Below are 16,331 nucleotides of genomic sequence, written 5' to 3'. Positions count from 1 at the left end.
TTTGAAAAAGAAAACAAACAGTATATACACTAAGACATGCTAAACATTGAACGCCAAATTGATGCTACCAATGGTAAGTGACATGATGATAACTTGATATTATGGATCAACACGTATGATCATTCCGTGGTTTCGTACGATGCTTGAAAAATCAACACACTATCCGGCAACGCCTTTCAATTGTGCACTGATGAGCCTAAACCTCAGGCCAAGCATTATGAAGACAGGGAAGACTAAGCCTTCTCTCCCTAAGCGCAACAAACCGCTCCTCACTCAACTCTTCTCCAAGTTCAGAACCATAGTCCTTCTCCTGAACGAAGGGTGCAACAACGTTGGTTGGAGTTGTTGGGGTGGTCTCAGATTCAGCGCTATCACAGCTAGATTCAGGACCAAAGATATCCTCTGCGGCCTCGTCGACAGTTTCCAGACCGTACGGCGTCGGCTCCTGTTGAATATATGGTGGTTCATAGGCCTGTTGCGCATCGCCAAAGTAGCCCATAGGGGCAAAGTGCTCAGAATTGCCGCTCAGAGGCGTCAAAGGAGTGGTAAAGCCGTAGGAAACGGGACTGAAGCAGACGGATGATGCGACACTAGGGCTTTCGACAGTCCATGTTTTTGCCCAAGTCTCTCGGCTCCTGATTTCAACAAAGAGTTCACCCAGGCGGGAGAAGATAGCCTTCTCCTGTTCAGCGGCCTGGTTGGCTTTAGACTTCAGCAGAGCCAGCTGTTTTCTCAGCTTTCGCCGGCCTTTGTCGCCAACAAGGTTGCGAATCTGCACTTCCAGGGCGCCATACTGTGTCATGAGATCCGTAGCTCGGCAAGCTTGCTGCTGGAGACAAGAAATAAGATATGCTCGATCTATATAAAGATCTTCAAAAGGCCTGGGCGAAAAGATAAGACGAGAGTTGGCATAGGGCTGTTGGTTAACACTCTCTGGTGTAGGACGGCTTTTGGAGCTGGAAGATCGTCGACGTCTCCTTCGTGAAGAAGAACTGCAAACTGACGGTTCAATGTTTAGCTCCTCGGGAGGCGGAGTGATTCTTGCATCCATCGGTGGTAGCTGCACCATGCTATGAGGTCTTGTAAAAGTTGTATTCATCTTGATAGATTTTGAGTTTTTGTTAATGATAGTAGTAAAGAAGGAATATCCTCTCTGCGAGAAACAGCATCCATCATTACTACATATTCATATCTCTCATCCCCCATTTCCTCTCCACCATGACAAAGACCACTGTGAGGAGGGCTACGCTGTACGTGATGGGTCTGTTCGCTTTGTCGCTGTGTTCGTCTCAACAAAGCGAAACAGCGAGTTCCGGCGCTTGACCTAGTGATTCTTTAAAAGAAAGTTCTTATAGTGATAGTCGTTGGTTATTCTGATGGATCCGTGCCTGGTGGCCACACTTAAAAGAGTCACCAACGTAAGCCGTCAATAAGACTGGTCAGTCTTGGCTTTTGGAGGTTGTTCGGTTGGCAGTCAGGAACATGAAGGAGAGGTCGTAGGGTCTAGAACATCAGGTCATCTGGTTTGCCCTCGTTCCACATGGTTGAATAAGGTAGCCAAGCCAATTGCTTGTTCGGACCAGGAGGTGGCGTTATTAGTCCCCGTTGTTGGCTTAGATTGACAGCCTCATAGCAAGGTTTCATTCATTTGCAGTGCAACCAACAGTCAAATGAGAGGCGACTTGCTTCTCATCAGATTGCAAACCCATCGTGGCCCGGTGGGTCGTTGAACCGCCATAGCCCAGCCTCTTCTGCGGCTTTCCTGACTGAGGAGACTTCCTGGGCATTGACAGCTCGGTTGATGTCTGCGTATCGGACCTCCTGCTTTTCTTCTTTGCCGTCTGACTTTGCTCGCTTTGGTTTGCCGACATGGGCGTCTGGGTGGTACTGCTCCATGATGTTGATAAAGCAATCTGTAGAGACTTCATTTGCGAGGAACTTCATGATTTCGGCTCCTTCGTCCTGTTTGCCTGGCATAACAAGATGGCGAATCAGCAAGCCCTTTTTTGCTATCCCGTCCCCGGTGAAGCACAGGTCACCGACCTGATCGTGCATTACCTTAATGCTCTCTCTGGCTGTTGCAGCGTAATCATCGGCCTTCAGTAGCCTTTTAGAGGTGCTTGGCTTCCACACCTTGAAGTCAGCAAGGTAGATATCCACCAATCCATCCATCAGCTGCAGAGATGCAAGAGAGTCAAAGCTTGATGTGTTGTAAACGATGGGAACTGTCAGGCCTTGGTCCCTAGCATGGAGGATACTCAACGCCACCTGCGGGACAACATGCTCAGGCGTAACAATATTGATATTGTGTACTTTGCCAACTTCCTGTAGCTTGATGTACCAGTCACCTAATTCCTCAGGGGTCAAGTCCATCCCGTTTCGCTGGTGTGCGATATCGTAATTCTGGCAAAAGATGCACCGCATATTACATCCGCTCATAAAGACGGAACCACTACCATTGTGCCCCTGAATGCACGGTTCTGTATGAGTTTAGTCAGAGGTTGAATAGAAGAACATAAATACATAGCTAACGGAGAGCTAATGACCTGAAATGCAAGGGAGTATCAGGTACAGCGAGCCGAGAGCAAAGCGCAATGGGCAGCAGATGGACTGACCTTCACCAAAGTGGGGAGCGATTGTATTGACTTTCGCCTTCTCTCCGATGAGGCACATGCCTGTCTTCTCGTACCTGTTTACGCCACATTCTCTTGGGCATAGATTACAATTGCGAAGGTGAGCATACGCCAATGAACGCTTCTTGGCTGCGTCGCGGGAACTGAGTGTCATATATCGCGAAACATAGTCGTCAAGGAGGAACGGGGGAGCAAGATGAAGAGAGCGATTGAGTATCTTGGGAGCTATGAAGGTGCTTTTGGGAGCATTAACAACCCATCGCCTTGATAATGACAACATCATGGCTGATATCGTGTATTGATGATCATGGTGACAATTGGTTCATCTTGATTGGTGTTGAGGGAGGTTGTACTTATAGATGGCTTAGTCATCGCTTCTCCAGATGAGAAGGGCAGTCACGAATGAGCAATCTCTCGTTTATCTCCCGAACCAGTCCCAAGAGAAGGTGCTTCTATGCACTTCTATCCTAAATAAGGTAGGCAACAATCGAGGGTATTTCGCACTTGTTATTAGTTCTAGGTCTCTAGGAGCAGCGTCTTGAGCCAAGTGATTACCCTACAACTAACGAGAGACAAAAATGAATCAAATGGCCACGAGAAACTTGAACCGCAGGAATATCTACTCTGGAGGAGTACGCAAAGCTCTCAGGGGTTTTTCTTCAAGTGTAAAATATCTGAGTTTTGTTGGGTGAAGACTCCAAGTCTGTCATTGTTCAAGCGCTAGGATCTCGACTTTGCCAAGTATGTGAACATGGAGATCTCATCAGAAAATAATTCAGTGTATGCCAGCCGAAAATGTTGGGCTGTGCAACCAGAAATTAGAATCTCCAAAGGCCAAAAAAGATGAGGAATGTGAATGCCTTGGTATACCGGCGAGTTTAGCATGGACATGAGCACTAGTTCTATGCCCTAATACAGAGATCATGACACTCCGATATCACGTTATTGGAGATATACACGAGGGATGACCTCAGGACTCTGGCCCAGTTTAGTACTTCTTTCCTGTTGGAACTTCCATTCTTGTTCTTAGAGATAAGATCTGAATGAGTTCCATCTGGTGGTTGTCTGCCAGTGGCAGATCCCCATAATGATTGGAGGGCTGGAAATGCTTGTATTCATAAGCTGTGTTTGTTTGTTTACTCTCCCATTTAGATGAGGTGGTGAGTTTACCGAAGAGCAACTCCTCGCAGCATCTCGAACGTTGTCTCAGCTCACTCAACATCTTCTCGTAATCAGGTCGCCTGAAATGCTTTTTGGAAACTTCTCGTTGGCCTTTCTGGTCCTGTTCTTTCTTCCCTTAGCTGAAAGCCTTCATGTAACCCCAGACATTGCAGATGAACAGCTGCGTAATGTCTACGACTACATCATCGTTGGAGGTGGTACCGCTGGTCTAACCATAGCCAATCGCCTCTCCGAAAACCCAGCAGGTACTTGATGCCCATAGACTTGACGAGCCTCACTGATGGTGCTTGTAGTTTCAGTCCTGGTTCTCGAAGCTGGTCCTTTGTACGTCTCTCGCAACCCACCAGATCTCAACTGACAAATCGCATTCCAGGGACGACGCGAGAAATCTTTCGATTCCTGGAGGCCTTCTTCCTGTCCCGGGCACGATCGGGTCAGGTGGATGGCAAAAATACCAATGGGAGCTGACCACTGAGCCCCAGACCTATCTCAGCAATCAGAGTGTGGGAATACCACAGGGAAAGGCTGTTGGTGGCAGTTCCATCCTCAATGACCTCTGTTGGTCCAGAGGCTCAGTGTCTGATTATGACGGCTGCGAAAAATTAGGTAACAAGGGTTGGTCTTGGGATGACCTACTTCCTTACTTCAAAAAGGTAGGTGTGTAACCGATCTTTGAGAATGAGGCTGATTTGTGGTAGTCTGAGACGTTCACCTTCAATGTTGAGCCTCATGATGCTCAGGAACTTCACATAGTTCCTCAATCAGCTGCGCATGGACACAATGGCTCAGTGCACGTCTCCTACCCTCAGTACTTCTATGACCAATCATGTAAGTTCTGTACACTGCCAAAGCTTTGCGTGTTCTGACCAGAGAACAGCCAACGTTCTCGACGGCTTTGCGGAGCTTGGTCTACCCATAATTGGTGATGTGAACAATGGGACAGCCGCAGGGGCCATGATCCTCTCCTCAAGCATGCATCCTGGTAACCAGATGAGGTTCGATGCTAGAGAAGCTCACTTTGACTCGGCATCTTTGAGGTACAATTTGCATATTGCAACCAACCAGACTGTCACACAACTTGTTTTGGATAGTAACAGTGCACACAACTCGAGTCAGAGAGTTGTGGGAGTCGAGGTACGATCAGGTGATACAAAAGATGAGGTGGTCACTAATCCGGATTATAGTTTGCTCCAAACAACAAGTCCAAAGCGAGATCAGTTTCTTGTACCCGAGAGGTAATTGTTTCGGCTGGTGCGATCTTCACTCCCACTCTACTTCAGGTATCGGGAATTGGGCCGTCAGATGTACTCAAGTCACTCGATATTTCGGTCAAGATTGACCTTCCTGGCGTTGGATATAATATCCAGGATCATCCCATGGTTTACGCCAACTATTACTGTAAGTACCTGACTTCAATCAGATGTCGGATACTGATGGTCTAGATCGCAATGAATCATATTTCACCAGTGGTGAGATAGCCGACGACGTGTATGACGAAGTTGCCGAGGAATACATACGGAACAGAACAGGTGAGCACATCTTTCTGAGAGAGGTGCCCGTTTCTGACAGATTTAGGTCCTTGGACAGCACCTCTCATAAACACGGTTGCATTCCCGAGTCTTCGCTCTGCAACGAAGGACTGGAAAAAGTTCATGGACAAGAGTTTGGGTAATAATTTTCCCTCAAATGCCCCCAACTCTGTGAAGAAGGGCTACGAAGTCCAGAAAAAGATTCTACAAGACCAAATACTCAGCAAAGATACAGGAATCTTTGAGACCATGGCCAACTCATAGGGGCAGTTGACTGTCGCTGCTCAAAAGACCTTCTCCCGCGGCACCGTCCGTCCCTCATCATCTTCGATCTTCGATCTGCCAAAACTGGACTCACGATACTGCTCCGACCCGATCGATTGCGAGATTATTGTTCTTGGTCTCCAAATGAACACGAAGCTGATCCAAACCAACGCCATGAAAGAACTCATGCCTGAAGCGGAATCGGCGTTTGATACTACAGATCATGAAACGCTGATGAAGCATGTCATGAAAAAGATCACGACAGAGAGGCATCCCTCATGGACAGCAGCCATGATGCCCCTCGAATTAGGAGGAGTTGTTGACCCTGAGCTCAAGGTGTATGGCACATGTAACTTGCGTATTGCTGATGCTAGTATCATGCCCCTGATTCCATCAGCCCATCTACAAGCTAGTGTCTATGCCATTGCCGAGAAGGTAAGATCCCAATAGTTAATGGAGACAAACTAATACTGACAACTGAAACAGGCAGCAGACACGATTAAATCAGCCAAACCAGATTGTCGCATTGGAGAACGGCTCCCTTTCCCTCCCAGGTCGCGACCAACCACCTGATAATATCCTCATACTTGGATAGCACATAGAGATCGAACCAATAAAATGTTGGTATTCTGGTTATCAGGGATATATTCTTCATATTGGACCTGAGGCTTTTTGGGCGAAACGGCCATAGATTACGAATTAGACAACGTAATGACAATGCAGCAATTCTGCCTGTCCCCGGTATGCTCAATATAGCGAATCGACCAACAAATGGAAATAAAAGCAAGGCTATAATATTTGCAGATAAATTGTGCATATATAAGACCGTATTTCTCTATCTGGCCAGCTTATTATCCGTCAAACTTCAACACGAATCCCGGAAGTCAATTGACAATAAAGAAAACCATCCTTAATCCTGTGGTTCATTCTCAACAGTTTCCGTGTGCTTTTCATACCAAGCCAACTGATCAGTCATGCGCTTGATCTCTGAATTTTGAACAGCCAATTTATCCTTCATCTCAGCCATCTCACGAACCAGGAACTGATTCTCAGACACCAACTTGTCCGCTCTCTCCAGACGCTCTTTGTTCTTTGCCTCAATGGCAGACACCCGCTCAGGCCATGTTGGGGTCACGATGGATACCACGGTAGGTCTCTCCTCCATGAGTCGTGTGCTCTCCACGCCAGGATGCTGCTCGGCTGCTGGTATGACAAAGAGGGGAGACTGATGCCCCTTGCCCTTGATGCGGTAGAAGCGAGTTAGAAGATCTATAGGGACGATGCCTTTGGCGTAGACTTTGCCGCCCCGTTCTTCGTTCCAGATTCGTTCGCCAATGACACCGCTTGCCTTCCAGATCTTCTCCTTCTGCTCGACCTGAGCTTCGGCAACATCTATAAGACGGTGGATGTAGCTTCTGATATCTTCGCCGCAGTTCACGAGGATGTACTTATCCTGTGGATAGACAATCTCGCGACCCCCTGAGACGCCATCGGCACTGGCGCGGCTCAGCATCTGGTGCGGGACGAGGGCTTCTCCTTTAAGGACATCGGTAGCGTTGCCGTAGTTGATTTCGAGTTCGTGTATACGACCGACGAGATGTTGGTGATGAAGAATCCATTGACCAAGAAGACAGTTGCGAGCAGCTTCGAGTTGCAATTCTCTAAGAGGATGGTTCTTTTTCTTATCATCAGGGTCTTCGAAACCAGTTGGAAGAATCGACATTAAGCCACCAGTAGATGAGTACTCGTGATCGATGATTTCAAGACACTCGTTGGCATGCATTATAAGATCGTGGTGTGTCATGTAAGGACGACGAACATCTCCCTCCTTGGCCGAAGGACCAAAATCCTCAACTTGTGTCAAAGGACAACGATGTTCGATCCCGTGCACTTCAGACTCACACTTGACGACATTGTGAAGAGCAAAGAGAGGATCATGATGAGACGGGTCATCGTTCTCATAAGGAGTGTTGAGGTCGTTCAACCAGTCAAAAGCCTCGTTCTTGTGGAAGTTCCATCTTCCAGAATCTACGTCCCCTGTGCCTACAGGACGAGTGGCAGTAGACGGAGCAAGCTTGCGGATGATGTTGGTGAGAGATTGGGCATGCTGCTTGAGGGCGAGAAGGGTGGGAGGACGGCCGGACGAGAAGTAGGAGCAGTTGATGTGCTGTAGAAGTTCAAGGTCTTGAGGGTCTAAGATGCCATTGTCTGGGGTAAACCAGTTGGATCTGTAGGAGGTTGCATAATCGTTGGAAGGGACGTAGAGAGGTTGGATGCCCTCCTTCTGCTTTCCAGCTGCTCGCAGAGATACCATCATGAACTAGAATACAGGTGTTGGCACAGAGTGATAAGAGAGTTACAGATTAATGGAACAGAGTTTTGAACAGGAAGACTGTTCTTTGAGAGAAAGATGAGTATATCCATTCTTAAACAGACTTGGAGAAATATTTCTAGGGTTCTGTCACAATGTTGGCGCTTGTAGGACCGGGTGATTGATGTGATGCTATTCAAAGAACAAAGAAACCAGTTCTTTGTTGGAAGTGCAATTTGCTGCGGTCATGGTGGGCGCATAGACATTGTTTGAGCAATCAAAAGACTCGAAAACGGTCAAATTGTTTCCTTTTTTTGTCTTTATGGTAAAATACTATCGGATACCTCGAACATTAGGTGCATCGGGCCATCAACAACTGAGGTACTTGGAAATTCAACTTTCAGTATCAGGAATAGACAACCAACCTTATCGTTCACAAATCGTGGTCAACTGTTGAGTATCAAGAGTTTGTCCAAGAATCAAAATATCGATAGATGATGCATACCTCCTCATAAACTAGTTTGTCTTGAAAGGAGCTACTCTTGTTGGCGAGCCACAGTCGATATGAATGAAGCGCGAACCCATGCTTCGCTATCCAGCCGGGAGTATTGATCTACGAACCTGTCATTTCGCTCCCTCTGCTAGAGAGCACGCTGGCATCTCGGCTTACGTTCCAAGCTGGTACAACAGTAAAAAGTTGGTTCCTCACACAAACATCTGTTCATGGTTGTACACAGAAAGCATCGCAGCTTTGCGTGCACTAGGAGCTCGCCTCATTATGCAGGGTCGAGTGCTGCATTTCTGATACATAGCCGAGGGAATGTAGGCTTCATCAAGGGCAACTTGGATTGAAGCCATTCTTTGTGTTCCAAGCCCAGATTCAGGCCTCAATCAACAACGGTTCGTTACCCAAGGTTCTCTACGATGAGACTTGACATACTTTGTATGCACGGCAACAGTTGAGGCAACCATACGCCGAGTAGATCAGGAATGTTTAAGCAAACAGCCACAAGGTGAAACACAAATGCCGCGTTCAGATCCAAAGGACAACCAAGGGATTGTCGCCGATGGTCGTACGACAGTGCACACGTGACTGTGCTTGAGTTGAACAAAGGGCTGTGCACCCAAGCGGCCTCGTCTTGATTCTCACGACGAGTTACCGACGGGAACAACGTTCTAGAGCAGTCCGTAATAGTGACGCAGCCATGGGAGGCCCAATTTGTGAAGCCGCAATATGCTTTGTTAGGCGACGTTTGCGGTAACGGCCATGGCCGCGCTGCAAGCAAAGCAAAGCAAAGCCAAAAATTGAGGGAGACATGTGGGAATTCAATAAATTCACGTCAGAGGAGATCTCATTGGTCAAACCGCGACATCTTGAAGGTTGATGCGTCAAGATAAAATTACAGGCACGTACCTCGGCCCAGTCAGTGCCAGTTTGAGAGTGAGAGCTTGACGCCAGAGCAGACCATTTCAGCTGAACCAGCATCATCCTGATGCGCTAGGGCCAGATGAAGAATGGCGCATGCCTTTGTGGAGAGTCTAGCCTTTGAATGAATGATTGACTGGGGTACGTAGATGAAGTTGCGATCGTAGTATTTTCGTTCTCAGATCTTGAGGCCAGTTCTGAAGAAATGACTGATGTATCTATCTCTATCGCCAAGCGGTGAGAGAGTCATGATGTCGTTGAAGAGATTCAAAGACATCGATGGGCATCAACCTTGACAGACTAAAAGAGCAAAGGATGGTCTAATGATCAAGACAGGGGCACTGAATGGAGCGACTCTTGCTCGATGAACGGTAGTGCGATGATCAAGAGAGATAGCCAAGTAAACAAACCCAATGGAGCTCACAAGGTAATTATGATCGCAGATACAGTGACTACACTGTAAGTCAGATCGTCATGAAGCTACCGTTATGGGGAGACGTGATTTAACTTGGAGATCGGGGGAAGAAGAAAACGAAGCTAATGTAGTTGATGTCATTGGCGTCGAGGACGGGACTGAATGTTCCGAAGTGAGGGAGTCAGTTGGGCTTGTGATGAATTGAAATGGTAGCGCCACGGGAATGAGAATGAGAATTAGAATGAGAGTCTCAAAAGGTCGCGGAGATTTCCAGTCTTGGCAAACACTCCCAAGTCCTAAAAGGGGAGACGATTAACATTCCGATCCGGATCGTCCCTGGGGTTGATTCATTGACTTTTGACAGAGACAGAGTGTTTGTGCTCATCATGCCCACTAACTCGATGGCGGATGGGTTCAATGATTGTGGTTGCGGATGTGGTGTTGATGGATGCAACTGACATCACAACATCCAGATAGAAAGTCGATCCCTGTCAAGCTGTCTCGCCTCGGTCGTGTGTGCGTGTATTGTATGTGTATGCATGCATGGCAACACGGGAGAGCGTCGTGGCTGTGCCTCTGTTTGATCGAGAGTAGAATCGACAACAGTAGCTGAACTCGACAGTCAAAAAGACGTTGATGCATGATCTAGATCGAGGCCGAGATACTCGTGAGGCACAGAATAGCCAAGCCTAGACTTGAGATGCCGTAAAACATCGGCAGCAGCCTCACAGACTCATCTCTGTTACAGCCCAAAGGTCTTTTTCGGCTCCCTCATTTTGTCTTGTCTCCCTGGCAGCCCCCTGTCCGTATGCCCGTGCTTCATGAACTGAGGCATCGCATCACGCAGCACCAAATGAACATTAGTGAGCGTGACTATTTACAGTAGCGCAAGGGCAGCGGGATGAGGTGTCCAGGTCGTCGCAGCGGATAGTGGGTTTGTCCCGTAGCCAAGCTTCAACAGCCGAAATTGAGGAGGAGGATTGATTTCGCACGCAGGCCCTGACCCTTTTGGAGATTTCCAGAAATAAAGTTTTCGGGGTGACAATGGGATCATGAATTACTCTTCAGAAACAGGGTCTTGTTTTAGAGTATCATTTTTCGTATTTGCCCAGCCCATCAATTACCATTCGTTTCAAATCGCATGCGTATTGCACAAGTTTTACCGGTTTCTCGTTTTACTGTCACCGTGCTATCGTCCGGGATCAAAGCGTCCATACCTGCAGACTATCAGTTTGCATTCGAAGAAGGGCAGTGATTTGCAATGCCTTCCAAGGCCAGCTGTCCCAGGTTCCAGATAGAGATAGAGTGCCGGGGCCCTGGCCTCTGGCCTAGACCCTCCACTCCATCCATCTTCAATTACCGCTTGCTGATGATGGAGTGCACCAGAGAGCGATTGGCCAGTGTCGATCTAGCCCCAAACCAGGATTTGGCCTGTCTAGCTTGTGTTTCCCAGCCTGCCAGCAGACCTTCAGGCACTTGGCGATGAGCCTGCAGGCTGGGCGCTACACTGTGACGTCGACATCAGCACCTTGTGCCATGCCAGCTTGTCAAGTCACCCTGACGTTGATGCATGGCATCACACCTTTACGCTGGATATCTGATGATAACATTCTCAGCAACTATAGAAGAAGCCAGGATGGAGAAATTCAAAAGACGGTATAAAGAACCTACAATTCCTCCAGGCTCAGGGGGAGCATAAATTGCAAACAGCCGCGTTTTTTTTTACTTCTTTTTCGCGATTCTCTGCTGTATTTTGCTGGGCTGAGACATGACTTCACCTTGATTAAGGGGGTCCTGTTAGTGCTAAGCTTTTCGTCTTTGGTCGCATTTTGCACTACCACAAGCTACAAGCCTCCTCCCATTGGATTCATACACACCCACCCCTGACAGCCTGAGCTGAGCTACCGTACCTTCGCCAACATCTGAGGAAACCAACTTTTTTCCCTGTCTAATCTAACTAAAGTATCTATTGACGGGACCGGATACGTTAATTACATATAGCCCGCCAGCACCATCCACCTTTTGTTTTATCTCCTTTCGAGTTTTCGTTCTTCATTCCTAATTTTGGTTGCAAGTGCGCAGATTCGATTGGAACGCGCCTGCCTCCCGTCTCAAACTAATCTATCGGCCACCCGCCCCCCGCCAACGGAAGGGTCAAGGTACACTACAGCTTGAGGTTCCTCCCTTAGGTTGCTGAGCTGTAGCTGGACGACGCGGCCCAAGTGCTAACTTAATTTCTTCGATTTCTTCCTAATAACTTCACTTCACGACCTTGTCGACGTTGCGCGTCGAATTAATCGAGTCGAGAACCAGCAACCGATTCTAATCGCCCAAAGCAAGCGCTTATACCAAAACATCCACCCTCGACGTAGTTCAAGATAACTGTAACTGAACTGCAATCATGGGAAATTTCATCAGTTGGTTGGAGGATAACCTCCCCGCCCCCGACACGAGCAACTCGGGCGGTGCCAGAGGAACGCAGCCTCAATCCCTTTCGGGTACGTTATATAAATGAATACTTCATAATGCGATGCGAACTAACAATTCTCAGGCATGATTTCGACTCTCGTTCCCGTGCTCATAGTATCGGGGGTCTACCTCGTCGTTTTCCTTGTCTTTCGTAAGTCCAATAGGCGATTCTATGCGCCTAGGACGTATCTGGGCTCCTTGCGTGAGCAGTAAGTCGCAATGCGCCCCTGAAACTCTGAATATCAATTCTAACGCCTTTTGCAGTGAACGGAGTCCCGCGCTACCTAGTGGTTTATTCAACTGGATTGGAGCTTTTTGGAAGCTTCCCGATGCCTACGCTCTTCAGCACCAGAGTCTCGATGCATACCTCTTCATTCGATTCCTTCGCATTTGCTGCACCATCTGCTTCGTGAGTCTTTGCCTCACATGGCCTGTTCTCTTCCCAGTCAATGCTACTGGTGGAAACGGAAAGAAGCAGCTTGAGATTCTCTCATACGCCAATGTCAACATTGATGATTCTACTCAGAGGAACAGGCTCTACGCCCACTGCTTCATTGCCTGGCTCGTTTATGGCTTTGTCATCTACACCATCATGCGCGAGTGCATCTTCTACATCAGTGTGCGACAGGCTTTCCTTCTTACTCCCCAGTATGCCAAGCGCATCTCATCCCGCACTGTTCTCTTCACTTCTGTCCCCAAGGAGTATCTTGATGAGGCCCGCATTCGCACTCTCTTCAACGACTCAGTCAAGAATGTTTGGATCCCCGGTGACACCAAGGACCTTGACAAGATCATCGAGGAGCGCGACGATGCCGCTATGAAGCTGGAGAAGGGCGAGGTCAAGCTCCTCAAGCTTTGCAACAAGGAACGCATCAAGTCCATGAAGAAATCGGGCACCGAAGCCGAAAAGACTGCCTCTGCCCCATCTGACCCAGAGTCCGGAGACCTCGCTGCCCGCTTCATCCCCCCTAAGAAGCGACCTACACACCGTACTGGCCCTCTGGGACTTATCGGCAAGAAGGTTGATACTATTGAATGGGGCCGTGAGGAACTCAAGACCCTCATCCCCAAGGCCGACAATGCCCAGGCTGACTGGCTCTCTGGCAACTATGAGAAGCACTCTGCTGTGTTCGTCGAGTTCTACACGCAATCTGATGCCCAGGCTGCTTTCCAGACTACCACTCACCACCACGCCCTCCACATGGCTCCTCGTCACATTGGTGTCAAGCCTGATGAGATTGTCTGGAAGAGCCTGAACTTCCCCTGGTGGCAGGTTATCATTCGCCGATATGCCGTCTACGCCATCATTGCTGTTCTCATCATCTTCTGGGCTGTTCCTGTTGCCATTGTTGGTGTTATTGCTCAAGTCGACACTATCAAGACTCTTCCTGGTCTTACCTGGATCCAGGATATCCCCTCGGTCATTCTTGGTGTCGTCTCTGGTCTTCTGCCTTCCGTTGCTCTCTCCATTCTCATGTCATTGGTTCCTGTGTTCATGCGACTCTGTGCCAGGCAGGCTGGTTGTGTTTCTATCTCTCAAGCCGAGCTCTTCACCCAGAACGCATACTTCGTTTTCCAAGTTATCCAGGTCTTTCTGGTTCAGACTCTGGCAAACAGCTTCGTTTCCTCAATCGCGACAATTGTCAAGGAGCCTAGTCAGGTCTTCAGCATGCTGTCATCTTCCATCCCTACCGCCTCCAACTTCTACATTTCTTACTTCATTGTTCAGGGTCTGACCATCGCCGTCGGCGTCCTGACTCAAGTTGTCGGATGCATCATTTTCAACCTTTTGTACAAGTTCCTGACCAGCACTCCACGATCCATGTACAACAAATGGACTACTCTCAGTGCTCTCACTTGGGGAAGTCTCATGCCCGTCTACACCAACATCGCAGTCATTAGTAGGTAACCTCTAAGTTCATTTGTTGAACAGAGCTAACCTCTCTCAGGCATCGTCTACGCTGTTATTGCACCCGTCATGCTCTTCTGGTCTACCATCGGTATGGGCTTGTTCTACCTTGCCTACCGCTACAACATTCTGTTTGTTACCGAGACCAAGATCGATACTAGAGGCCTCATCTACCCTCGCGCCCTCAAGCAGCTCTTCGTCGGTGTTTACCTTGCCGAGATCTGCCTTGTCGGCATGTTCATTATCTCCAAGGCTGCTGGCCCTGCTGTCTTGATGGCTGCCTTCCTTGTCTTCACCATCCTGTTCCACATCTCCCTCGCCAAGGCTCTTAACCCCCTTCTCTACAGTCTGCCTCGCTCTCTTGAGGTTGAGGAGGAGCGAATTCAGCGAAGCCTTCAAGGCTCAGAGTTGGAGGACGGACATGTCCAGAATGGAGAGGGTGCCGCTTCCAACGAGGCCTCCAACGGCGCTGGCAAGAGTAGCGGTGTTGGCAAGTTCGTGCCTGGCGGTACTGACAGTGTTCAAAAGAAGGGTAACTTCTTCTCCAAGTGGCTCAAGCCCTGGATCTATGCCGATTACGCAACTATGCGCCAGTTGGTGCCTCATGAGCGTAACATGGGACTCGAGTATCCTGAAGAAGTCGAGCGTGACGCTTACTTCCCACCTTCAGTCACAAGCGAGACACCTATCCTCTGGATCCCTGCCGACCCCGCTGGTATTTCTAAGCAGGAGGTCCTCAACACGAGCAAGGTGATCCCCATCTCAGATGAGGGTTGCACTCTCAACGACAAGAACCACATCGAGTGGGACACTGAGGGAGCACGACCTCCTATCTGGAGCGAGAAGATTTACTACTAAAGGTGGACATGATTTTATTAGTGTGATTGATACCCAAACACATGCCAGCTATCAGGCTGTGTTGCTTTGAAGACGAGGGCGTGGTTGGAAGGAGATGATTGAGGATTGGGAAACTGAAGAAAAAAAGGACAATATTGGATTTGCGGATAGTTAAGACGGATATGTTATCGATTGTGTGATGACATTTTAGTATATCCTTGTAGGCAGTTGTTAGATCAGATGGTTACACAGTCAATGAATCCGAATGCTACTGAGAATTGCTTACGAGTCGGTGACTAGTATCAGTGAGTAGGAACAAGATAGAGTATGAAGATATCTCATAATCTATCTCGACCGAAGAGCATGGGAGATGATATGGCCTCACGATTCGAGACTCAAGGCTGGCAATGCCCATGGCTTACTCGGACCCTGCCCAAACCAGATATGTCTAGTCCGGCATCTCTTCTATCTAGATTTAAGGTTCCGCGATAGTTGATTGGGCAACTTGAAGTAGTATGATCTCTCCACACAGGATGGCCCTTACCTTGTAATCCGTAGTCGGGTTACAACTCGCCAAAGGATGGATGAGGCTTTTATGACTGAACTATTGGTTCCAACTGAAACATGGGAACAAGGGCACAAAGAGCACAATGTCAGCTTGAAAGCCGATACGTGTGACACATAGGGAACAAAAGAATTGATATTGACATACAAAGAGAGAGAGGGAGGGCTTACGAGTGCAGATGGTTTGGTTGTTGGGGTGAGTTGATAGACGAAACAGGGATTTCCTTGATCGAATGGGCTTAGCATTAGGCCTGGAGCACCTACCAAACTTTACCAGGAAGCGGATAGCGGCAGCCACAATTGAAGCCACAACCGCCATTGTCGTTAAAGCCGTGGATATCGAGTCCATTGGAGACAATTGTTTATGTCTGCAGTGATTGCTGGTTGTGGCACAATAGCGATAATAACAAACTACCTGATCAGTAAAGCTCAGCAGTTGAATACTGAAGTGTACTGCAGTCTTTAGCTGTGGCACTTCCACATGTGATAGTCTCCCTTGACTAAACCCATGTCCTTGTTCCCGTCCATAGCCAACAAGGATCTAAAGAGCTCCCCTCCATCAGCTTCTGATGTGAGTGATGGTCCCACAAGCCATTGTTGTCGTGCCAACGACCATCAACAATCACCTCGTCAAGCAGAAAGCGGCAAGTCATTCACATTCTCGCGAATAGGATCTTGGTTTTTGGCCCAACTCTTGACAAGATAGGTCTAATCGCAAATCTTGCTTGTGTGATTGATTGATAGTACGATATTGACATTGGACGATACGGCTCCAGATCCCGGATGCACTTA

At 48.2% G+C, this 16,331-nt stretch overlaps 5 protein-coding genes across 5 annotated transcripts; 2 read left to right on the top strand and 3 right to left on the bottom strand.

Moving 5' to 3' along the window:
* Positions 1–196: 196 nt before the first annotated feature.
* On the bottom strand, positions 197–1,099 carry FPRO_10596 (uncharacterized protein; the record flags this gene model as incomplete). Its single annotated transcript, XM_031231576.1, has 1 exon — positions 197–1,099. One exon carries the CDS (start codon positions 1,097–1,099, stop codon positions 197–199), a length of 903 nt encoding a protein of 300 aa, XP_031081599.1.
* Positions 1,100–1,692: 593 nt separating this feature from the next.
* On the bottom strand, positions 1,693–2,913 carry FPRO_10595 (putative pyruvate formate lyase activating enzyme; the record flags this gene model as incomplete). The annotated part of the gene is made up of 2 exons (XM_031231575.1): positions 1,693–2,480; positions 2,616–2,913. The coding sequence occupies 2 exons, from the start codon at positions 2,911–2,913 to the stop codon at positions 1,693–1,695; spliced, it is 1,086 nt and encodes a 361-aa protein (XP_031081598.1).
* A 966-nt stretch (positions 2,914–3,879) lies between these two features.
* FPRO_10594 (uncharacterized protein) lies at positions 3,880–6,181 on the top strand (the record flags this gene model as incomplete). The annotated part of the gene is made up of 10 exons (XM_031231574.1): positions 3,880–4,060; positions 4,109–4,139; positions 4,189–4,468; positions 4,520–4,643; positions 4,693–4,949; positions 5,000–5,213; positions 5,258–5,344; positions 5,391–5,596; positions 5,636–6,043; positions 6,095–6,181. The coding sequence occupies 10 exons, from the start codon at positions 3,880–3,882 to the stop codon at positions 6,179–6,181; spliced, it is 1,875 nt and encodes a 624-aa protein (XP_031081597.1).
* A 337-nt stretch (positions 6,182–6,518) lies between these two features.
* Positions 6,519–8,168, bottom strand: FPRO_10593 (uncharacterized protein; the record flags this gene model as incomplete). Its single annotated transcript, XM_031231573.1, has 2 exons — positions 6,519–7,928; positions 8,133–8,168. 2 exons carry the CDS (start codon positions 8,166–8,168, stop codon positions 6,519–6,521), a joined length of 1,446 nt encoding a protein of 481 aa, XP_031081596.1.
* A 3,993-nt stretch (positions 8,169–12,161) lies between these two features.
* FPRO_10592 (uncharacterized protein) lies at positions 12,162–14,996 on the top strand (the record flags this gene model as incomplete). Its single annotated transcript, XM_031231571.1, has 4 exons — positions 12,162–12,258; positions 12,312–12,438; positions 12,494–14,130; positions 14,179–14,996. 4 exons carry the CDS (start codon positions 12,162–12,164, stop codon positions 14,994–14,996), a joined length of 2,679 nt encoding a protein of 892 aa, XP_031081595.1.
* Between the last annotated feature and the right edge of the window lie 1,335 nt (positions 14,997–16,331).

The sequence above is a fragment of the Fusarium proliferatum genome (genome assembly GCF_900067095.1).
Source record: "Fusarium proliferatum ET1 genome assembly, contig: FPRO_scaffold005, whole genome shotgun sequence".
In the NCBI taxonomy this organism is placed as follows: domain Eukaryota; kingdom Fungi; phylum Ascomycota; class Sordariomycetes; order Hypocreales; family Nectriaceae; genus Fusarium; species Fusarium proliferatum.
The sequence above is the reverse complement of the archived record's forward strand: the minus strand, read 5'-3'. Positions and strand labels throughout refer to the sequence as shown.